General features: G+C 39.3%; 1 protein-coding gene and 1 non-coding gene across 10 annotated transcripts in view; one reads left to right on the forward strand and one right to left on the reverse strand.

The window, feature by feature from the left end:
* Positions 1–24,846, forward strand: part of LOC132649052 (exocyst complex component 6B-like) — a 126,057-nt gene that overhangs the window by 42,211 nt on the left and 59,000 nt on the right. For all 9 annotated transcript variants that reach the window (XR_009587476.1, XM_060371944.1, XM_060371948.1 and 6 more), the window contains exons 2-4: positions 16,140–16,305; positions 21,862–21,909; positions 24,665–24,755. Coding sequence is in view for 8 of the 9 variants with exons in the window: in XM_060371944.1 (XP_060227927.1) it covers positions 16,140–16,305; positions 21,862–21,909; positions 24,665–24,755 (305 nt within the window). In the remaining variant the exon portion in view is untranslated. The remainder of the gene's footprint in view (positions 1–16,139; positions 16,306–21,861; positions 21,910–24,664; positions 24,756–24,846) is intronic.
* Positions 6,309–6,409, reverse strand: LOC132649106 (small nucleolar RNA U13). Its single transcript, XR_009587540.1, has one exon. It is a non-coding gene; the product is annotated as a small nucleolar RNA U13 (small nucleolar RNA).

Raw genomic sequence — 24,846 nt, forward strand, 5'->3', positions numbered from 1 at the left:
TTTTCAGAGAGATGTCACTTAACCACGTTATCATGAAAAATTTAACAATATTGAAGTAGTGTTTCCGACATTTTTATTTTTCAGTGATAATTTTATTGTTTGAGTTTTGTTAGCATTCATTCTGTTCAATTTTATTTAGGTCATTTAAAGACCTTTCTTGACCTAAATTCATATAATTTTTCCCACATTTGATTATTTTTTGCAGTCATAGGAATAAAATCAGTTTTGTTTGATTTGTATGGTTGTCCATATGTTTGATTTCTTGGTTCGGGTATTAAGAAAAATATTGAACAGAGTGGATACTAAGGTGCCTCTGTGTAGGCTGATAACAAGACTGGACTCCAGCCATTAACCTTTCCTGGTCTTAGAACAAAAGGCTGCCTAGGAAGGCTTTCTGCCCACTAGGACAGGCGGACGCAATGGCGTCCAGTCAGAGGTTCTAGATGCTGACATTTGAAAAGAATTCTTGGTGCAGCATCTGTGTTCTCAAATTATGAATTGTCTTAAGATTGCTTTTTCAGGGAAGGATCATATGAGAGGGAGGGGAAACAAAATATTTTGTTTATAATTTGCAGTAAAGATGATTTATTATAGTTTAATATTAAACAGCTCTGTAGGCACAAAATTTATCTCACTTGGTTCTAACTGGTGTTTCTCTCTGACACATGGTGTGCCTCAACTGTCCTTCCAACTTGAAAGAGCAGAGAGTTCACTGACGCAATCCTTTGTTCTAGGGGAATTGTTTCCATTGTGCCTTCAAAAGGGAGGGACATGAAAAGCCTTGGCTCATGGCAAGTTCTTTCCAACTTAGACACAGTTGGGGGCTGAACACTGGCCTGAGGAAGTGCGGTCTATTTCCTCAACTTTGTTAAAGGTTGAACATTAATGTTTTCACATTTCTCCTTAAAAAACTGTACACTAGAAACTTTTCATTTAAGTGTTCCTATTTTCCAGGGTTCTTCCTTAGATTCTAGAAGTTGCTTTGATTACTTTCCTTCTCCATAGCAAATCTGCTTGAGAAGGTTGAATGACAAATCACTATCCTGAAAGGTCTTAAAAGACTAGAATAATTGACTATGATTGTAATAGCTAGTAAATCATAGGTTCATAGTAACAGTGAATGCATGTAGCAATATATAAATATATACTCACATCACATGAGTATAGGTGCCATCTATAACATGATATGACTGTGGACAAGCATGTCATTAGGTTGTTTTTAGTAGAAGCCAAGTAACCAGGAGAGAGATGTTACAGACCTAGTTTGACTGCTTTTGCTTTAGAATTTGCTAGTATTAAGCCAGGCAGAGGCAGGCAGATTGCTGAGTTTGAGACCAAGCTGGTCTACAGAACAAGTCCCAGGACAGCCAGAGCTACATAGACAAATCCTCTCTCAACCCCACCACCACCACCAAAAAAAAAAAAAAAAAAAAAAAAAGGAATTTACTAATATTTACAGGATGCATTTTGTTCCTGACATTGTTGTTAGTGCGTCAGTTGTATTTCTCTTTTTGTGTGCACACAGCTGCTTGAAGTGTCAGCCATTTTAAATCTGCATTTCCCTGAGCTGGGATTTGAAGTATAGAAAAACTCAATAGCTTGCTCATGGTCACCAGCTAATAAGTAGCAGAAATAAGACTTGAATCTAAGAAGTCTGGCTTTGTAGCCTGTGCTATTGACCATTGAGCCTCATGGCCCATCTTGTTGTGCTTTAAGAATAGACCCTACTGGAACTTGCCCTGAGAGGAATTGTGTTGAAATGTACTTATGTGTAGGATATTTGAATAATTTTTAAGGTGGTTTACCATGGACCGGGGAAGGGAGGGATTAGGATCTAGTTTTTGTAGGATTTTGAGGGCAAAACTAAGACATGAGGAAAATTTTAAGGAAGAAAAATTTAGTTTTAAGAACTTTGCAATTGCTATTGATATGGGTTTGATTACTGTGTAGTGAATGGACTTCATACTAGACTTCATATGCTGGACTAGTTGTTGATGGAGAGGTCTTGAAAAACTTGTCATGCAGTGAAACTAGATTGTATCGCCTCTGAGATTCTTCTTTTCCTATAAGTTGCTGTTCTAAACAGAAGCCATTGAAATAATTGTTCTTTGGGTTGTCCTCAAAGGGGGCGGGAGAGGCTGATTTGTTATCTAATGGAAATGTGTGTGCTGGTTTAACTTTGGTCTAAACTATGAAAGTTTAATTTTTTTAAAATTTAACTCACGTTCATTTTGAGACAGACTCACAATGTAGCCCTGGCTAGCCTTGAACTTGTGATCTTCTTGCTTTTTCAGTCTCTTGGGTTCTACGATTACAGGCTGTCCTGGACCTACTTTGTAGTGTTCTATTTCTGTGAAGAGGTATCTTGACTTCCGCAACTCCAATGAAAGAAAACATTTAATTGGGGGCTTGCTTATAGTTTCAGAGAATTAGTTTATTATTGTGGCAGGGAACATGGTGGCACACAGGCTGATATGGTGCTGGAGAAGTAGCTGAGAGCTCTACATCCAGATCCACAGGAAGAGAGAGACTGGGCTTGGCATGGGCTTTTGAAACTTCAAAGATCACCCCCGTTGAACTACTTCCCCCAACAAGGCCACACTTCTCAATTCTTTTCAAGTAGTGCTGCTCATTCCTTGATGACTAAGCATTCAAATGTATGCACCTGTGGGGCTGTTCTTATTCAAACCAACACAGTTATATTTGAGGGATAGCTGATTTACTACATGTAAGATGTTCAGCTGACATCTTGACACAAATTTGAAAGATATTTCTTTTTATTATGAGGTAGAAATGTTTGAGTTAGGTGTATCTTTTTCACTTTTAATGTCATTGGAACAGTAAGATTGCCTAGCTTAAACTAATGTCATAGGATTACGTTTTCTGTGCTTTTTGTGTGGCTAGCAATGTACTCCCTTCACCCCCCCCGCCATGTTCTTTGAGCTGCCACACATTCACTTTGAATTTAGACAAATACACACTAGCACCTTTTCAATACCATACCACATTCAGGTGTAAACTGATCTAGCTCTTCCTCATGACACCAGGTAAGAGTTCCTTGTGTACTCTTATGATGACAGAAGGGCTTAATGGAGTGTTCAATCCAGGCCAGACTAAAGTTATAAAAATTGGTAGGAAACAGAACACTGAGGATTGTTTCTATTGTTATGTGGGGCTGGTTGGGTACTGATGCTTATCATTATGATAGAGAGTTCTTGGCTATTTCCACAGCCTTCCAAATACAAATCTTTAATAAACACCACCCTGTTGCTCTTCTTGTGGAGCTTCTGTCCCCTCCAGGTCTTTCATATTCCCCTTCTTTCATAAGAGCAACAGAACCAAAAAATCTGGGCACAGGGGTCTTTTTTGAGACTGATACTCCAACCAAGGACCATGCATGGGGATAACCTAGAACTACTGCACAGATGTAGCCCATTGCAGCTCAGTGTCCAAGTGGGTTCCATAGTAATGGGAACAGGGGCTATCTCTGACATGAACTCAGTGGCTGACTCTTTGATCACCTCCCCCTGAAGGGGGGAGGGGCAGCCTTACCAGGCCACAGAGGAAGACAATGCAGACAGTCCCGATGAGACCTGATAGCCTAAGGGTCAGATGGAAGGGGAGGAGGTCCTCCCCTATCAGTGGATTGGGGGAGGGGCAAAGGAGAAGAAAAGGGAGGGAGGGTGTGATTGGGAGGGGACAATGGAGGAGGCTACAGCTGGGATACGAAGTGAATAAAATGTAATTAATAAAAAAATGCAAAAAAAAAAAAAGCAAAAACCAAAACACCACCCTGCCTTTCCCTTAAAAAACAAAACCAAACTTTGCCAATGAATTTTTTTTTCTCTCTTTTGAGAGTTAACTTTGTAATTTGGAGCATATAACCACGCTGTTTGGAAGCTGCTTCCATTGTTGCAGCCTGATTGTCCATGGTTTGATCATCAGTAGTTTTGAAGGAAGGCAGGAGAATTGAAAGAAAGAAAGAGAGAGAGAGAGAGAGAGAGAGAGAGAAGAAAGAAAGAAAAAAAGGCAGCAGGCTTCGTACTACCATAAAAAATTTCCACCTGGAAGCAATTTTTCCTAAAAGCCCTTAGGGACTGCTGTTACCCTCCCCCTTAGATTGGTAGCAAGGACTAGAAACACCAGCTCCCCTTAGAACCAGGCTTTGTTGCTCCCAGCTTCCAGAAGGGCTAGAGGAAAGCTAGGGAAATGACAAATTATTCCCAGACACTCCTATAAGGAATTCCCTTGAGCCTTCTTTCTTCTTGTCCTCAGGTTCTTTCTGCACTAACATTTTAGCTGAAGTACAGATTACTTACAATAATAGGACTTCATTTACTTTTAGTGAGATTGTGTGCTGTCAACTCTAGCGCTTGTCCTTGTGGAAGTTGGCACATCTTTGGGCTCTGCCATAGGCCCTTTGTCACTTGGTAAAGCCTTCTCTGTGGAGTGTAGTCAGGGTTTCAGGTTTGAGCTCTCAAGAAACTCATGGTCTTTTGGGAGAGAAAGATGTAAAGAAATCATCTGTATGTCGTGTTCAGTGTACCATCCTTTCAAAAATGTAAACAAATAAACAAACTTCAAGCAAAAGAATATTTTCCCTTCACCAGTGAATGTCCTTAATGGTGCCCATTCATTCTGAAGTCTGTTTTCCTGTGTAACTGGAGGATAGAATGAAGTGTTTGGGTAAGTGGTGGGATAGTACTTTTGGTGGAATTTATCCCCAACTGCCCATGGCTTTCTAAGGTCAAGGTCAGTTTAGATTTTTATTGTCAATATGAGGGTTAGGTGGTAAATGGCGATACCATGGCTGTGAAGGAATAACTCACCCTATACCACTCCAAGTGAAACCAAAAGTTTAAACAAATTTTAAAGTAGATTGCTTCAAAAAACAGACTTACTGCATGCTCTCACATAGTAATTTTTTTAATTACATTTACTTGTATGTGTCTATATGTGTGTAGCGTGGTTGGGGTCAGAGGACGATTTGCTAGATTTGATTCCTTCCTTCTATTATATGGGTCCCAGAAGTGTAATTCAGAGTGTAGGGCTTAGTAGCAAACCTTATACCTGCTGAGCCATCTTGCTGGGCCTATCTATTTACTTTTGGCAGCAATTTTGTAATTTTCTCAGTTTTGGCATTAAATATTTAATGTTTTCTCTTTGTTTTGGGTTAAAAGTTTACCATTTTTAAAAACTATATCAGATTTATGTTTAATTTATACATACCATTTTTTAAGTCTGGGTAAATATGATTCATAGTTTGTGTTTCTTTTGATTCTTTCAAAGCTTTTTTTTTCCCTGTCCATGTTCTAAGATTTATTTATTTATTTTAACTTAATTCCATTTTAAAAAACTTTTATTTCTCAGAAGTCTTAGAAATGTGTGTTAAAGTGTATTTCTATAGAGAATATTTAAGTTCAATCAGTTATCTGTGGACATTGGGGAGGAGATTGCTTCTAAAATAAATAACAGTTATTATTCATGAGATATTTTACCGTGTTTCCTGGGCTGAGCTTGACTTTGAGATCAAGTGATGGACCCATCTGCTTCTGACTTCCGTAATGCTAGGATGAAAGAAATGTACCTCCATACCTGGCACTAACATGAAGAATTTGACATGTTCCCAGACTGCACAGATACTAATAGTATGATTCTGTTCTTTGGTTTAAAATGACTGGAAATTTTTCTTCTGCAACCAGAATCAAAGGAGGGAGGTTTCCTTGCAGGCTTCTTTTATTTCACTGAGAGATCTTGGTTTTATTCATTCCGAGGCCCTCTCATTTGATTCCTGTTCCTTCTTACTCCAACCACTGGAGATGTCTTTTATTTTCTTTCTGTGAAATCATGCGCTAATGGTCTAGAATGAATCTAGATTATTTAGATTTCCTACCAGAAGCATTCTTCATAGTGTGTCTAATGCTTTGTATTGCTCACAGGGAGCATCGGCTTATTTTGCTACTTTGTTTTCTATCATTTCCTTTTGGGTGGAAAGAACTTTATTAGCTTTTATCTGTCCCAGAAGGTATTGAGTGCTATGGACTTAGTTATGGAGTTTTAAATTGTTCTGGTTGGCTTAGACTCACTGTGGAGAACAGGCTGGCCTTGAACTTGCAGTGATCCTCCTACTTTTGTCTTTGATTGTGTTTTATCTGGATTTACAGATATACACCTAGCCATGTTTTTTTTTTTTTTTTTTTTTTTTAACAAATTAGTTTTTATTTCTTTAAAGACAGGGTCTCACTGTATTCCAGGTTGGCTGACTATGTACCTCAGGATCTTAGGCATGCAGGCTCCTTAAGTGTGCATTTCAAGTGGGTAATGTACCCTACTTCAAGGCTAGAGGGAGGTGTGTGTCCCACAATGATGTGAATACTTAATCATCATGCTTATGAACAAAAAAAAGGCTCCTGCCTCAACTACTGTTTATTTCTCATCTTATAATTACCATCATTCATGGTTTAACTAAAAAAAAAAAAAGCAATGAAATTAATCCTTTTTCCTTTAATACACATTTGTACAAAGGACAAAATGAAGCCACTGACAAATTTTGTTGAGCCTTTATAGCTTTAGCTACTGTTGTTGATGATGGGGATGATTTGTACCAACAGGATATTACCCAGGTTTTAGTTATGACAGTTTCTGTATCCTTAATTTGGACTGTCCTTGCTTTCATTACTTTATTTCCTGTTTGATTTCTGTTGTTAATTTGATGGATGTTTTGTGACAAATTCTTTTCTTCTGAGACTTTCTAGTTATATTTAACCCAAGGCACATTCTTTGGAAGGCTCTTTGGCTAGGTGTCAGTTGTGCCATCCTGTTTTTAACCTATCCTTTTGAAAGTGCCCAACTTTGGCTTCCCTTACTGCTTGAGGCAGAATTCCCTCATAGCATTCTCTCGGGTATATGGGCTGTCTTGGTGAAGCCAGTCAGATACATTGGAATTTGCAAAGAAAGAAAAAGGACTGCAGTTTGTTTGCTCTCATGTAGTGTCACAAAAACAGTTGGATATTATATTCGCTGCTTTTTGTATTGCTTTGGTCAAATACCTGACAAGAAGTAACTTCAAGGAGGAAGGCTTTGTTTTGGTTTATAATTCAAGGGAATATAGTCCACCATGGTGGACAAGGCACAGTGCCAAGAGTAGAAGGCAGTTGGTTATGTTGCACCACGGCCAGCTACTCTGGCTGTCCATGTCAACCTGGGAGAGAAGAGCCTGAAAACGAGGTGGACTAAAGTCTCATGCAATAGACAACTTTATTCATCGCATCAGACAGTTTATGTCCTGAGGGTATTCTTGAGGGTTAAGCAAGGTCACATGAACAAAGGTCACATGATTTTAAACTGTATAAAGTCAGGAGGACAAGTCCTGCTTGGAGACATAATTATGAATTCTAATGGGTAAAATGATGGGTATTCTAAAGTAAAGGCTGCTTCTGTTATTACACCTTGGAGGGGCACAAAAACATTCCAAGAACAGCCCATGTTATGGAGGAACAGAAATTACAAGACTCTTGTCTTGTTTATTTGAAGACTTCTCACAAGGTCTCAGAAATCCGCTCAGACACCTTCACTTATGGACCATGTTCTGACAATTAGATCCTGGTATTTGAATGACAAAAACAACAACAACAACAACAACAACAAAAAACAAAAAGGGAGAGGGCATGACTACTCCTAGATATGATGGAGGAGAAAGCTTATTATAGATAAAAAGGAACATAGTTAGAGGTAGGGACATCTGGGATAGTCCAGAGTGGACATGACCCTGAGCCATGGAGGGGAGAGGGGAAAAGCAGCCCACCAAGACCAAGAGACTGGCCAAGAGACTAAAGTGAAGGGCCGGGTAACCAAATGGCTGGATTGTATAGGGAAGGGGAGCTGAGGGGGGAGGGGGAGAGGGGAAAATGCTAGCCATACCTTGCAACAGGTATGGACTTAGGGATGCAGAGAACCTGGTGGCCAGGTGTGCTTTGATGTGTTAAACAGACACCTCAGCTGGCTCAGTTTCTTCCCAGCTGTTCTGAACTTGTAGGTTGAGCCCCCTTTGCTTGTGTTTGTGTGTCTAATGGCCTTTCACAGGGGTTGCCTAAGACCACCAGAAAAACAGGTAGTTTACATTTCCATTCACGATGGTAGCAAAGTTAGAGTTACAAAAAATAATTTCATGGTTGGAGGTTACTACAACACGAGGAACTGTATTAAAGGGTTACAGCATTAGGAAGGGTGAGAACACTGCTCTCTCTAGCTGTGAGATGGTAATCCTTTACCTATTGGTTAACCTAATCTAGAAATTGCATTTAAAGACATCCCAGAGGCCTGTCTCCTAGGTTCTTCGAGACAAGTTGACAGAGCAACAGTCAACTTCCAGGCCCTGTGAAAGCGCCTGGAGATAAAATGAGTAAGGCAGTCTCAAGGGGAGACTGATGTTCTATTGTGGGGAGACTGACAATTGAACAGACCATCAGAATATACTTTAATAAATTCTATGAGGGCAGATAGTTACAAAGGAGGTGGCATGAAAGGCTGTAAGTGATTAGAAATTAGAAATTCTTTCTCAGAAGAATTAAGGTGCTGGCTGTGGTTTTAAGAGTGGATGAGGTTTACTTTGAAATAGAAGAAAAGAGGAAGGGTGGTGGAGGCTGGAGACTGGAATCCTCAAGTAATGGAGACTGATTGCTGTCTGTCTCTTTGATTTGCCTGCTACCTTTGCAAACTGCACAGCATTCTGTCATTGAGGATACTTTACTATGCAAATAGCAGAATATAGAGGAAAAGTGGCTTAAATAATTGGAAATTGATTAACTAATATAGAGTATTCCATGGTCCAGGACTCAGGTGTTCTCCACCCTTTCTCCTTTCTAAGCCCAGGTTATTGGCACCATTTCCTCTCCTTTAGGGTAGTTGTTTCGCTTCCTTATAAGCGTATTATTTTCACAGGGAAGTGTTTGAAGTAGAAAAAACAATTTCTTTTCCTGCATCCTCCAGGGGCCGTAACACTTGCTTCCCCAACTTTGGCCTTTCACGAACAGATTTCTCTCCTCAGTGGCGAGTGTTGTATCATACATCCTCGTGTTAACTGAGCACTGACAAGGTAACTTAGTGTTTATCTCTTGTGGTAGATAGGAAGGTGAAACATCAGATAGGGTTAGGACTCCTCAAACAGAAAAAGTTAGTAGTTGCTGTGTAGACACAGCTAATCCCCAACTGATCCTGCATTGGAGTTTCCCCCACCCCCACCACTTCTCTTTTAGGCAGGGTTTCTCTGTGTAGCCCTGTCTGTCCTTCTGTCCTGGAGCTTGCTTTCTAGACAGGCCTGCTTCTTCCTCCCCAGTGCTGGGGCTAGAGGTGTACGCCACCACCCAGCTCCCACTCCACCTCTTCAGCAAGGTCTTCCTTTTCATTTCAGCCCTGTGCATCACCCTCTATGGCTCCTTAGCCTTTGGAAAAACAGATGGAAGCTGATTTTGGCTTTATGCAAGTCCTACAATTCGGTAGTGGTTTAGTGTAGAAGAATGGTAATTATTTGTTAAATTCAAATTTCAAGTGGTACTTTATTAGTGAAAAGCTTTTTAAAATATGCTTTTGAAATCTAGGTGGGAAAAGGGTACAGAACCATTGTGTATCAAAGTGTATTATTTATATGTACTATTATATATACTAGGACACACACATAGACTTTGTGTAAAAAACCTGTTTATTAGGGAGGTTATGGAAATCAGACTCTTTAGGGCACCATTTTACTTGAGTCAACATTAGACTATTAAAAATCACTGTTAATTTCTAAGCATTTCTTCTTGCTTTTTCCAGTACTAGAATATTCTTGTGATAACATAGATAAGTAACTCCCCAACTATGATTATTTGTTCCATAGTCCTGTTTAACTGTGATGTATATTGTGTCAGAAGCACAGAGAAGTACAATAATATTTCTAAGAGTTGACTTCTTTTTTTTAAAGATTCTTTTATTTTTATTTTTATTTTTTTTGGGGGGGACACAGTCTTAGGTAGCCCCTGCTGGCTTCAAAGTTGTTGGATGGCCTTGAACTCCTGAGATCCTGCTGTCTCGGTGGGCCTCTCTAATGTTGGTATAATGGGCATGTGCCACCATGCCCAGTTTTATGCAGTTCTGGGGCTTTCTGTATGTAAGGCTACATTCTACATCCCCTGCTACATCCCCTGCCCTGGACCCACAGATTTGATCAAATGCAGTTTTTAGATGTTTTTCAGCTGTCTGTTTTATTTGGTTATATCAAATTCATGTTTTAAGGAATATTAGAAATTGGTCATCACTAGATGGCAGTCTTTCTCCACCTTAAGTCATTTGTTCAGAAGGAAAAATAGCACAATATTTATTTAAAATCAGTGCTGACTGCCAGTAGAAAGCTAACAGTAGATCTCTTAACTTTTCTAGAGTTTAAGAATTATTTATTTTTGCCTTTTATATCTGATAGGTCCGTTGGTTATTGATGGCTTATGCTGAAGAGTCAGTGTGGACTGTAAAGTCTGTTCTAGATTTGAATTCTCTATATATATATTTGATATTGCCATATTGTCCTGACTGGCTTGGTACTGATCACTGTGTAGGTCGGGCTCCTGCCTCAGCTTCTGGAAAGGTAGGATTACAGGCCTGGGTGCTCTGTACCAACCAATTCTTATTTTAATTTTAAAACTTCTTAATCTGAGGGCTCACTGTAAACCTAGAAAGTTACTCAACATCATATTGGAAGAGAGTGTTAAAATTATAACTATTCTAAGTTTAAACTTTGTGACACTGATAAGGAAATTAAAACTACTATCTGCTGTCTTCAAAATGTTTGCTCCTTCTCATTATTTGCCTGGACTGGAAAGCACAATGCTCAGCTAGTACTTCAGGGAAATTGTAATTGATTGCTGTTTCCTACTTTGTAAATGAGAAAACGCTGAAGGTCAGAGAGATTATATGAATTGGCCAAAGATGTAGCTAATTACAGTGCTAAGACCAAGGCCCCACAATACGGCGTCTAATAGCCACATTTTCTTACTTTGATTTTTAGTATATATATATTCATTACAATTTATTCATTTGTCCCAGCTGCAGCCCCTCCCTCATCTCCCCCTAGTCCCACCCTCCTCCCACTTCTCCCTCTATGTTCTTTCCCTAGTCCCCTGTTAGGGGAGGACCGCCTCCTCTTCTCTCTGGCCCTAGCTTATCTGGTCTCATCAAGGCTGGCTGAATCATCTTCCTCTGTGGCCTGGTAAGGCTGCACCCACTGGGGGGCGGTGATCAAAGAGCTGGCCACTGAGTTCATGTCAGAGACAGTCCTGTTCTCCTTACTAGGACACCCATTTGGAAACTGGGTTCCTTTGAACAGGGCTCTAGGTCCTCTCCATGCATGGTCCTTAGTTGGAGTATCAGTCTCTGCAGGGCCCCCTGCGCCCAGGTATTTTGGCTCTGTTTTTCTCCTTGTGGAGCTCCTGTCCCCTCCAGGTCTTTCTATCTCTCTTCTTCCATAAGGATTCTGGCCCTCTGCCCAAAGTTTGGATAGGAGTTCTTTTTTTCTTTAGAGGAAATCCAGGGAGGTATTATTTAAATAAATCTAAGTTCTGAATATCTCCTTTTATTTTTATGGTTTATGGTGGCCTCTCATTTAGTTAGGCTTGACTTGGATTCCTCATCGTCCTGTCTCAACTTCCCATTGGCTGGTCCACCATACGCGGCTCCTGAATTTTCTGAACTTTGGGATTTTTTTTCTCCCTCAAGTTTGTCCTTTATCTTTGGAGAGAACGAATGAAAAATTTTCCTGGTAGAACCTAATGTAGAAGTTATTGCTGAGTCAGAACATAGAAATCAAAAGTTTTTTTTTTTTTAATGAATAATACCAGTTTCTGTCTTTAAGGGTTTTTCAGTGACCCTCCTAGTGACCTCCCTTCCCAGTTTTCTACATGACAAGGAATATGAGTATCTTCACTTAGAAGATTCTTTTCCTTTTCTTTCCAAGGGGAAGGGTTAAGCTTCAGTGGTAGGTTCTGTCTTGTGTGTTCTTGATGGCTCTTGTAAAATCATCCACTTGGAGGGCTGCTTACAATTTTTTTCATCTTTTCTTCCCAAGAAAGGGGAATGAATTTTAATGGCTGTGTTTTTACTGAAGTCAGTGTTGAGAATTTTCACTGAAATGTGGGCATGCGTGTGTGTGTGTGTGTGTGTGTGTGTGTGTGTGCTTAATTTTGGGTACTGGAACTGACATGCATAGGAAAATAAACTTTCTTATGCAGAGGATAAGTACATGATAATTCTGTAGCACACATCACTCCATATATAGAAAACATGGGCAGGTAGCAAGTATGTGTTTGCTGAAGGAGTGTTAGGGATGTCCCAGTCAGTGTGCTGGTTCGTGGTTCTGAATTGACGCTGATTCCAGGAGACCTCAAGAAACATGGTCCTCCAGTTAAAGTAGGGGCTTAATGGAGGTCAGATGATTGTTGGAGTGTCGGCTGAAGTCTGATTCACAGTTAGGTCCAGTTGGTCTCCAAGCTCATCCTGTGGTCATATACCTCCCCACCCCCAATGTATAGTTGGGATAGATATATTTAGAAGTTGGCAAAATTCTTGCACTTGTTCCCTGACCTGTGGGCTATTATGGTTGTGGTTGTAAAGGCTAAACGCCTTTAGAGCTGCTTGTTCCAGGAACACTAGTGAATCAAGACCAGTATTGCATCCCTAAAGGAATTGCAGAAATTAGTGCCATTATCAAGGACTTGAAAGATGCCTGGTGGAGAATGACAGCTGACTATCAAAAACTTTGTCAAGGAGTGACTCCAATTGAAGCCGCTGTACCAGATGTGATATTCTTTCTTAAGCAGGTTAACACATCTCTTGATACATGGTGTGCAGCAACTGACTTAGTAATTGCCTCTTTTCTCTATGCCTGTCTGTAAGGACCATCAGAAGCAATGTGCTTTCAGTTGGCAAGGGCAGCGGTATACCTTTATGTTAACTATGTATTAACTCTTCAGCCCTGTGCCAAAACTTAGTTTGAAGAGATCGTGATCATCTGTCTCTTTCACAAAATATTACATTAGTGCACTATATTGATGACATTATGTTTGGACCAAATGAACAGGAAGTAGCAACCATATTGGACTTGTTGGCAACACACATATGCATCAGAGGATGGGAAATAAATTTATCCAAAATTCAGAAGCCTTCTACCTCATTGTCTTGATCACTGTTTTGTTGCTGTGAAGAGACACCATGACCGTAGCAGCTCTTATAAAAGAAAGCATTTAATTGGCATTTGCTTACAGTTTCAGAGATTTAGCCCATTATTATTATTGTGGCAGGAGGGAGCATACATGGTGCTGGAGAAGTAGCTGAGAGCTCTACATCTGGATCTGCAGACACAGGAAGAGATGCTGGGCCTGGCTTTTGAAACCTCAAAGCCCACCCCCGTGGGCATACTTTCTCCAACAAGGCCATACCTACTCCAAAACTTTGACTCTTTCTCAGTTAGTGCCACTCTCTGGTGACTAAACATTCAAATATTTGAGCCCGTGGGTCCATTCGTATTCGAACCATTATGCTCAGTAAAATTCTTAGGAGACCAGCGGTGTGGGGCATGCAGAGATATTTGCAATGATTAGTTGGCCTATTTGGATTATGGAGAGAGCATATTCTTCTTGTGGGTATGTTGCTGTGGCTTGTATGTCAGGTGACTTTTAAAAAACTCCTAGCTTGGGATGGAGCCTCTAACAGGAGAAGGTTATTCAACAGATCCAGGGTGTTGTGCAGGCTGCTCTACCACTTGGATCAAATGATTCAGCAGACTTGATGGTTCTTGAGGTGTCAATGGCAGACAGGAATGCGATTTGGCTCTCCTGTTGGTGAATCACAGAAGAGACCTTTGGGATTTTGGAGCGAGGGTCTCTCATGATTTGCAGGCAATTATTTTCCCTTTGCAAAACAGCTCTTAGCCTGCTGTTGGGCCTTAGTGGAAACTGAACACTTGACAATGGGCCACTGGATTACCATGCAGTCTGACCTTGCCCTTGCTGCCAGTCCATTTCTTTACTGGCATTAAGGCCTACTTCTTAGGGATTCTAGCATATATTGAAGACCAGCTGAGACATCCAGTCTCATGGACTGAACAGTGTCGGGATTCTTGGGCCTTTTTGTTGTTCATAGGCAACCATTATTAGCTAGACCATAGCCTGTAAGCCATTTTAGTAATTCCCCTTTACATATATATGTATATATTCATAGTCATTCTATAAGTTCCATTCCTCTAGAGAACCCTGACTATTACAGAAGCCATTGGAGAGATAAAGCTGGGGGTAATGTCTGAAGTACTGCTTTAAAGAGATTGTTTTAGCTACTGTGTAGACTATGTATTTGGTGGTGGTGGTAGTGGGGGTGGTGAATGCGTACTGGAAATTTGAAGGCTGTTGAATTGCTGTGTGGCTAAATTATACATTTGGACAATGAAAAAATAGAAATGGTGTGATATGTTCAATTCTAGGACATGTTTTGGAGGTTGAGTTGTCTAGACTTAGTAGTAGATTGGATGGGGAGAGGATGGACAGACAGATGAGAAATGATTGTAGATACTTGTAGAGGTGTGTGTGTGTGTTTTGGGGGTGCTGGAAGTAACTGGTTTGGGAAGGGAGATAAGCTGACAAATATTTTTTTTCTTCACTACATTTGGATGGCTTTCAACAATTCAATTGGAGTAGTTCAGTAGTCAGTAACAGGAAATTTGAGTTTAGAGTTAGGGCAGAGTTCTGGTTGGTAGGTTATACATTAGGAAATCATTAGTATATGAGTGGTATTTTTGAGCCATGAGATTGCTTGGTGAGAGAGCATAGAGAACTGTAATAGAGGAGGGGGCTCTAGAAGGGAGACTGAGAAGGTGTGTCGCTGAAAGGGTAAATCCATGTTAATGTGGTTAATCTCCAGAAGAGAGTGCTTAATGAAGAATTCTGCGCTCCAACAAAGGGGTGAAATGAACACTTGCTCTAGTGGGAAGTAAAGATATGGAAACGGGTTTTCCTAGGATGGAGCTGGGAGAAGATGTTTAGTTCAGGACAAGTTTTTCTATGTGCTTTTTACAGACACTAGAATAATCTGGTGGAGAGGGAAAATACGTGATGTAGAACAGAAGTTTTTAAATAACAAGCAGGGTTAGCTGCAGACGAGCTCTGTGGAGAGCAGGGAGGAGGAAGTACAGATGTATGCAGGCTGGCTGGTTTTCACGAGGGGAGAGGAAATGGTTGTGTGTACTCCCCTCCCTCCTTTCTGAGGAGTGTGTGGTTAGAACAGTAGTCGAGAGGAAGGGAAGAACATTGAGGCAGGGAAAGTAGAGTTCCAAACACCATGAGGATTTCCTTTTTTGAGACGTTAATTATTGCCTGGGTTGAGCATTCCTAATTCAAACATCTCAAATATAAAATACTCATAAAAAATATGACAACTGTCATAAGTGGAAAATTCCAGGTTGGCCTCATGTGTGTGATGTGTTGTAGTCAAACCGCTAACTCACTAAGACATTGTATAGATTTACCTTCAGGCTATAAGTTATGTATGGAAACATAGTGAATTGTGTGTTTGGATTTGAGTCTTGTATATAAGATAACTTGTACAAATATTCTTCCAATTCCTCTGATCAGAAACACTTGTTTTCAAGCATTTCGGCCAATGGATATTCCTTGTAGGATTTTCTAGTAGTTTTGAATGGCTCTTCTAGATTTTAGCTATGTAGTTATAGTGAATCTAGGCAGCCTGGCTGTATGATTTCTCTCCAGTAATATTCTGCTTCTTAGATGGAGTCATGGAGTAACTGGATTTTTGGAAATTGCATTTTTTCTAGATGAGCTAAATGGAGACAAGGACAGGAGCTGTAATTCAAGTCTTTTTACTTTGTGATGGCAGTCTAATGGTATGCCATATGTTTTAAAGTGAATTAGAAAGCAACTTTCTTTCTTTCTTTTTTTTTGGATTTCCGAAAACAAAGCAAAGCAAAACAAAAACAACACTTCTTTAATGTGAGGACAGCATGGATGCAGTTGGTGTACCCTGACAATCTAGTTTTTACAGAAGTTTCTTTGGGCTTGTAATTCTCTCCTCAGAAGTACTGTAATCTTCTTGCCACTTTCCCTTTAAAGGTCTGTCTATGATGGTGAGGAACATGGGCGCTTCATGGAGAAGTTAGAGACTCGCATCTGCAACCATGACCGAGAAATTGAGAAAATGTGCAACTTTCACTACCAGGGCTTTGTGGACTCTATCACTGAGCTGCTGAAGGTGCGGGGAGAAGCCCAGAAGCTCAAAGTAAGGAGGCACTACGGGACCTCTGCTCCTCTGGCCTTTTATGGGGTCTTATCAGCACTGAAAGAGTAGGAGTCATGTTCCATGACATGTTGCAGGACAGGCTTGTTTATTTTCATGGGGTAGATACTGTTAGTTCTCACTTTTCAACTGTAGAATTGAGATGAAGATACCTGGACAGCATGGCCAAGACCATAATGTTGGTATAAAGTGGTCTTTACTACACAAAGTTCATGTACAGTTTAGATATGAGTACAATATTATTATTATTGTTGTTATTTGTGATAAGGCCTTCCTGTGTATCCTCACCTGGCCCCAGACTTGCTTCTTTCCCAGCTCCTCAAGTGCCAGGATTACAGGGGTGTCTTCCAGTACCTGGGATGTAGTGAAGATTTTTATGAAGTAAGGAAAAGAGTTAATACCAAAAGCCCCATAAAAGAGTTTGTGGGTGAAAAGAAGTTAGTTTAGTTGGGATACCTACAAATGGATGTGACCAGTGATGAGTTACTGCTTCTTTCAGGATGACTGCGCTTAAAGCCATCAGCTGCGTTGCGGGAAGAAAGCTGCTGCCCTTGGCATGGAAGCGCTGCTGTGCTGACTGGAAAGGCCAAGGTGGGAAGAGCCGCAGTGGCTGTGGAGGGCTGACCACAGGGAGAGGGTTCCTGTGCGGAAGGAGGCAGCAGGTCCTTTCTCTTAGACAGGCGACTTTGCTTGTTGACCAAAGATTGTCTCCTACATTTCTGTTAGGTTGAGCAGTTTAGATCTTTGTTATTTTCTATGAAAATGCATCCATTCTGTCAGTAATAAAAGTTTTATTTTCTTCTCTAGTTTTTATGCTTTATTTTCCTTTTGGAATCCGAAATAGAATCCATAATACATTTTTTTTTTTCCTGCATGGATTAACTGGACAGTGAGTATAAAATTTATCCCAATATATTACTAAAAAAAGCAAAGAAAAAATTTTATTGAAAAGATAAGCAAGCTACTAGATACCAATTTTATTCTATGACTGAAGTAGTTTAAAAAAATCATTTCACTACAAAACTTGACTTGAATGGACATGAAATCATGAAACCCTTAAACTTTGTAACTTTTTTTATTTAATGCGAATTTTTGTGTTTAACTACAGAAATGTTAATGTGTTTGAAATAGAAGTGCTATACTGTCTCCAGTACATACATATAGTGCAAAGTATTTTATATATAAAATATTACTTATATAAAATTTTCAACATTTTGAAGTCTCAAACACATTGGATCTTAAGGTTTTTTTATGACAGAATTCATTTATCTTGAGAAACAGAATATTGCCAATATCATTAAATAATTCTCTCTTTTATGTTTCTTAGTTGCTGTCTTCATCTTAGATGTAACCAGTCTTTTGTTTTTTTTTTTCTTTGCTAATATGGTATTTATCCTCACTCAGCCATCATAGCTTCCCTCACATTCTTTTGGTTTTTGTTTTTCAAGACAGGTTGTGTGTGTGTGTGTGTGTGTGTGTGGTCTTGGCTGTCCAGGACTTGGTTTGTAAAAAAGGCTGGCCTTGAACTCATAGAAGTCTGCCTGCCTCTGTTTTCCTGAGTTCAATCACAATCTTGATTATTCTTTTTCTATACTTTTCAGTCTTATATATCGCAAACGTCTCCCACATATTCTTGGGAACCTGTTCCATAGTAGGCCAAAGGATATAAAACGTATAGAATATGCTTTAGGCAAGAGATGTAGAATATTGCCTGTAATCTCACCAATTGCTGACCTTAATTGCTGATTGAGTCTTAGTTTTGTTCTACTTTCTTTTCTACTTGAAATTGGCTCAAGTTACAGATTCTTTCAGGGTCGTCAGAATGCCTCTGAAGGAATACCTGGCTGTATTTTTCCAGTTTGGTATTTTGGCTGCTTCAGACTATAACTAGTTTCTCTGAGGGTGGGAAATAGTGTCTGGCTGCACACCTGGTAAGCTCTTCTCTAGGGGCCCATGTGACCCATGTGAAGAATGCTGAGATTCTTAACTCTAGGAAAGAATTTAGAAGTGGAAAAGTTTAAGTATTGACTACTTATAACACTAAATTAACACAGGTAGATTGCAGTTTTTGTGATGCTCATTATCTTGTGTTCATAGCCTCATGTGAATGTACATACACTTTCATATTTTCTAATTAAAGTGTCTTCCTAGACGGTTGATACATCCTCTTTTCATTGTAGTGTACCCAACAGTTAGCATCTAGAATTAAAATAGTTACTATTTTTTTTTTTTTTTACCAGTGACATAGATTATTAGGCTGCTATGGATTTATTTTTGATGATGGTTTGCATGAAATCAGATTAGTGGGCATTGATCAGCATTTCTAAGAAAACTTGAAATGAAGCAGAATAGAATTATTAAAGATAGACACTGTTTCTTGAAAATTATTTCTATTTGCATGTATATGTGTGTCTCTGTGTCTTTTTCATTGTGTGTGACTTTGTTTCTGTCTGTGTGTCTCAGTGTTCTTATGTCTGTGTATGTGTGTCTGTGTTTCTCTATGTGTATCTGTCTGTATTCCAGTTTCTATCTGTTGTGTCTCCGTGTATATTTCTGTAGTCGTGAGTCTTAATGTAAAGTATCTGAGTTTGAGGTTAGAAACATTGAGAAATGATGCAATCAACAAGGCTATTTTAGTATGAACAACAGTGGTGAATGTAGTTGTACTGGAGGTTTTAATTTTGGGAGACCTACAGAATAGGAGAAAAACATACAGTTTATTATTTAGTAAGTATTTTGAAGGAGATAGTGCTGTTATTTGTTGTAACTGTGCCCCTTTAAAAAAACTATACCTTTTTTTTCACATTCTTTTATTATGAGCTGAATCCTATTTTCCAGTGACAGGTTCATTAGGAGCAGCCTTTCTTCTGTTAGCTCTTCAGGGTACTTGAGGCAGCAATTGTTTAAGTGTAGGGTATAGTATACTGGGTCCAGGTATAGGTGTAGGGTCTCCAAATCACTTTTCCTTTATTTATGGGCTAAAAAAATAATTTTTCTTTGTTTTTCATGTGATACATATTTGGTTCCTAAAATCTGTTTACATTTCATCATGCTGCAGTTTGTCAGTGCCTTCATGGCACATGACCTCTAAATGTCATTCTCATCATTTGATCTTGCCATCCTACCATCTGTTCTTATTTTAGACAGGTCATAACAACTTCTGGCTTGTAGGCCAAATCCAGTTTGCCTCCTATTGTTGTAAATAAAGTTTTATTGGTACCTAGCCACACTAGCATATCACATTTTATTCATGGCTGCATTCCTGTCAATGTTGACTAGTTACTCTACAGAATTTGTGGCCTGAAAAACTGATCATATTTACCATCTTACTGTAATGGAAACAGATGGCTGGCCCCAGTTTTAGGTGATGCTTCAGATAATGCATTAGATTTGCATTTGGAAGCTACTTTTTTTTCTGAGTTCACAGTCTATTGGTTAATGCTATGATGCTCCTAGGAAAATAATAAAGAGCTGCTATAAGTATCTATTGTTTCTTTTTGTTAGTTTTTATAAATATCTTCTGGAAGAGGTCAGACTTTATTTTATCTTTGAAAGTAAGGGTACATTCTCTAATCTGCTATGGACTGTATTATCCAGTTATAGTACATAATTTAAGATAAACATAAAAAAAGTGTTTTCTGAAAAACTAGTTTCTTGAGATGGTGTTGGATCACATAAGTTTGGAAACCACTCCATATGATGTCCGTTTCCTGAGCATTTATAGTGTTTGTTATTCTCTCCTCTTTGTGTGTGCAGTGCAGGTGTGCCCATGTGTTAATAATATCAGATAACATTTCTTGATGCTCTAAGGGACAGTGTGGGAAATACTGGATTGAGGGATGCCGTAAAAGTATAAGGAGGAGCAGTTACTAGTGGAAGACTACATAACTCTGTTTAAGAAGTTTGAAAGTTAATATTGTCCATGTCTAAAATGATAAAGAAATTACTATTCTAAAACTTTGTTTTATGTTAGTGGAAATATCAAAAGTAGATAATAAAAAAGTTTTGTGCTGGTTCCTTTATAAGTCATAGCTCATATTTTGAGGTTGATTCACATATTTTGACTGTCTGGTGGTGGAATTAATGGGGGTATGGAAGTATTAGAAGCTGTTAGGAATTATTGACCCCCAAACTACTTAATAACTCATTTTGTGGGATTAAGAATATAACTGGTAAAAACTTAACTTGCGTTACAAAGTTGAAATTAATTTTAGCCTTTTCAGGACTACATGGTAATGTGAGGAAGGTCTGTGTTAACATTTGTGTTCTAGACATTGTACAGATGGTAAGGCTCTTTGCATTATTTTCCATTTTATTTCGTTCTCCTTTTGTTTTTCCTTTTCTCTCCAAAGTTAAAATATAATTTTGGGGACACGGTAGTATCTTACTTTGGAATGTACTATTTAAACCAAACATGTCTCTTAGTCAGCTTTTCTTTTTCTTTTGCAAAAGATCATGGAGATGCCTCTTTGCCACGGACCGGCCCAGTCGGGCTCCCGTTGTCCGCGGGAGAACAAGGCTTTAGACAGGAAGACACGGTTTTGGTGAAGAATTGACAGACAGAGACACCTTGATGGTTTTGACTCTGTTGCAACTTTACTGAAATCAAGCTAGTATTTTTATAATGATTTCACAAAAGGCACCTTAAAATTGGTATACTTCCCAGAACATTTAGACTTTTACCAAGAATATAAAGTTTACATTTTAACTCAAAATGCAATCAAACATAAAGCAGTACCCACGAATAATCTTGGCCTAAAAACTTTTTGATCAGAGCAAACAAAGGAAAAGAAACCTCAAATATAGTTTTATTATTGCTAACCAATGAAGAGGAAAGTCAGGAGCTAAGTCAGATGCCTGCCAAAGTCCTTCTCTATATCAAAATCTAACTACACCTTTGTTAACCCTCCTCCCATATGTTCTGCCCAAGATTTATGATCTTCTCTAGGAACAAGGCACTGAAGGGAGGGGGAAACTCCCGCCAGCTGCACCTCTCATGCTATTATTTCTTAAGAAGGAGCCTATTATTATTTTACTATTCTTAATGCCTATTAATACTAAATCTAATTTATTACTTTCTTTAAACTTATTTTTATTAAAGCCTTTAACAATCTACTAATAATAAATTTCTTTGTAAAGTTAGTTGTGCTGTTTCAGGTGTCACAGGGAAAGATCAAAGAATTTATTATTCCAGCCCCAGAGCCACAACTGAAGAAGTGTAGAAATCTCAGAACACGTCTCTTTTCCAAGTGGGATGAGTTTGCCAGGGACCTTCCAGGGGGCATTATTTCCGGGGAAATCATATCCCCCGCCCTGTAGCTTATGCTACTATGGCGACACTGGCGTGGGTGTGGCACCTCTTAGAAAAGCTGATAAGAGTTTAAGCTGCAGATAGAGCAGCTGGATACCCATGTGCTGGAATACAGAAAGTGTCTAGAGACCTAACCCCAATCTTTTCATATTACATTTTGATCTTTATCCAGTGATTGTCCAAGTATTCTTTTTTTTTAATGAGTTTAAATTGTCTTCTCTCCACAGAACCAAGTGACGGATACTAATAGAAAACTGCAACATGAGGGCAAGGAAGTAAGGCCACTTTACCTTTTGAAAACATTTTTTTCTTCTGTTTTGTGTTGTTCTCTTTGAATGACTGTTCTTCACTTTGTGGCTTATAGGAATATAAGCAGTGTGTTAGAAGAGCTTGGGTGCTACTGTTATTTCTTGTAATGTTTACTTGAATGAAATGAATGCAGCCACCACAGGGTACAATGAGATAATGTGCAGCCTCTCCTGGCTGTGCTTTAAAAAAGAAAAAATCTGCCATACCTGCTGGAATGTTCCTTCCTTCTTCATATTCACCTGCCTCAGACCTCTTCTCTTATGGTGGTTCCTCCTCTTCTTCCTTCTCTTCTTCTTTGTTCTTTTCTTCTTCTTCTTTTCTTCCTTTTTTTTCTTCTTTCTCCTCCTCCCTCCTCCTCCTCTTTCTTTTTTTTTTTTTTTTTCCAGTCAGGGTTTCATGTAGCCTAAGGTTTCTTTGAACGGATCCTTCTACCTCCATTTTTCCATTGTGATTACTGGCATATGCCACCATACCTCTTCCTTCCCTTCCTCCCTCTCTTCACTGCTCCCTCCTCCCTCTATCCCTCTATCTATTCTCCCTTTCTCTTTTTAAAAAATTTATTTATTGCAGTTTATTCACTTTGTATCCCTTCTGTAGCCTCCTCCCTCATCTCCTTCCAGTCCCATCCTCCCTTCCTCATCATCTCCTTTTATGCCCCTTCCCCAGTCCACTGATCGGACCTCCTTCCCTTCTATCTGACCCTAGTCTATCAGGTCTCATCAGGACTGTCTGCATTGCTTTCCTCTGTGGCTTGGCACCCCGCAGGGGGAGGTGACAAAGAGGCAGCCCCTGAGTTCATGTCAGAGACAGCCCCTGTTCCCCTTACTAGGGAAAACTGAGTACCTATGAGCTTCCTCTGAACAGGGGTTTAGGTCCTCTCCGTGCATGGTCCTTGGTTAGAGTATCAGTCTCTGCAGGGACCTCTGGGCCCAGAGACTGATTTTTGGTTCTGTTGGTCTCTTTGTGGACTTTCTGTCCCCTCTTGTTCTTTCTGTCTTCCCCTTCTTCCATAAGGTTCCCTGCACTCTGCCCAAAGTTTGGCTATGAGTCTCAGTATCTCCTTTGATACCCTGATGGGTAGAGTTTCTTTCAGAGGTCTCCTGTGGAAGGCTCCTGTCTTGTTCCTTGTCTTCTCCTACTTCCAGTGTCTATCCTATTTGCCCTTCTGAGTGAGGTTTCAGCCTCTTCCCTAGGGTCCTCCTTGTTGTTTAGCTTCTTTATGACTATAGATTTTAGTATGTTTATCCTATTATATGCCTGATATCCACTTATAAGTGAGTATATACCATGTGTGTGTTTCTGTTTCTGGGATACCTCACTAAGGATGATCTTCCTTTGTTCCTTCCTTTGTTCTTTCCTTCATTCCTTCCTCTCTCTTCTTTCTTCTTTCCCTCTTCTTTTTTTTTTTTGTATAATGATCTTATTTAGTTTATGTCTGATAATATGTCAGCTATCTGTATTTTTTCCAAACCAGGTATTACTGTGTAGCACAGGCTTGGGTAGGATTCCCTCTGTAGTAGTAGGCTCTAGCCTTGAACTTAGAGCAATTCTCCTGTCACAGTCTCTAGTGTCCTGAGGTTACAGGCATGTTCACCCTACCTAGCTTGCGCATTACTTGCTAAGATCTTTCCTGAGGACCTTGTTGGAAATTGCTTGCTTTATTTTTGTTTTTTTTTGCAGTTTGCTTTTATGCACTCTGATGCTGTACTTGTTAGAATCGGCCGATGTTAGAATCGGCTCCATATGGTTAGAGGGTTTGCTTGTTTCACTCCTGCCGTCTTTCCAAACAGCAAATGCTGTAAAGTGAGTGCTCAACAAATATTTCTTCTAAAAAAAAAAGAATAATCAGGGAGGGGGCTATAAGGGGGATATAAAGTGAACAAAGTATAATTAATAAAAATTTTAAAAAATTAAAAAAAGGAAAAAAGAATAATCAATTCTGTTACTTGACAAACTCATCGTTTAAACTTTTACAATTTGCCCTTTTAGTTTACATCCATTTATTTACTTGATCCAAAGCCAAGATTGTTATTTCCAATATCTAATTGATGGGGGAAAAAAAGAACAGTTGATTTGAAATTTATACGATAATCAACAAGGCTGAGGTCAGAGTCAACCTTCTGACTTGAAGTCATCCATCTTCATTCTCTTTCTTCTTCTCACATATCTAAGAGATGCAATTTTTAGGTGTATGTGTGAGCTGGATCCTTACTCTTTTCACTTCACATAGTCCTATTCTACAGATACAGTTGTTACATTTTGAGATGACTGTGGGAGACAGTGAATTAATCTCCAGTAAACTGGATCTTGTACAAGTCTGTGTTTTCTAAGTGTGGAGCTTGTTGGTTAAAATGGGGCCTTGTTGAGGATAAGAAGGACTGCCTTCCTTCAGGAGCCCAGTGTTCACAAGGAAATGCAAATCATGGAGTCTGAGAGGGTTTGGAGAAAATGGGCAAACGTTTTCTTTTTTTCTGAATAGCCTTTGTACTTTAGGGTTCATTTTAAATAGCCCTTTTTTGATGTCTGTGCAGTGTGGGGAGAAAGTAGAAAGCCATGTAGGAGTGTGTCACTGATTGTGGAAGGCAGTTACTGAGCTTGCATAGTAAGTCTTACTAAGGAAACTGGGATTCTTAGATAAATTGAATGCAGGGTAGGAAAATGTAACTGAAAACTTTTTATTTACAGTTCTTGGCATAACTATTTTTTTTCCCTTTTGCCAAGCTGGTAATAGCAATGGAAGAGCTGAAGCAGTGTCGACTACAACAAAGAAATATTTCTGCCACTGTTGATAAGTTAATGCTGTGTCTTCCAGGTGAGGAACTGGGAATGGAGTAGAATTCTTGTAATTCCTTCAGCTGAATTAGTTGTCTATTTTGTCTAAATGATGCCTATGTGCTCTGTTT

This window comes from Meriones unguiculatus, chromosome 18 (genome assembly GCF_030254825.1).
Source record: "Meriones unguiculatus strain TT.TT164.6M chromosome 18, Bangor_MerUng_6.1, whole genome shotgun sequence".
Classification (NCBI taxonomy): Eukaryota; Metazoa; Chordata; class Mammalia; order Rodentia; family Muridae; genus Meriones; species Meriones unguiculatus.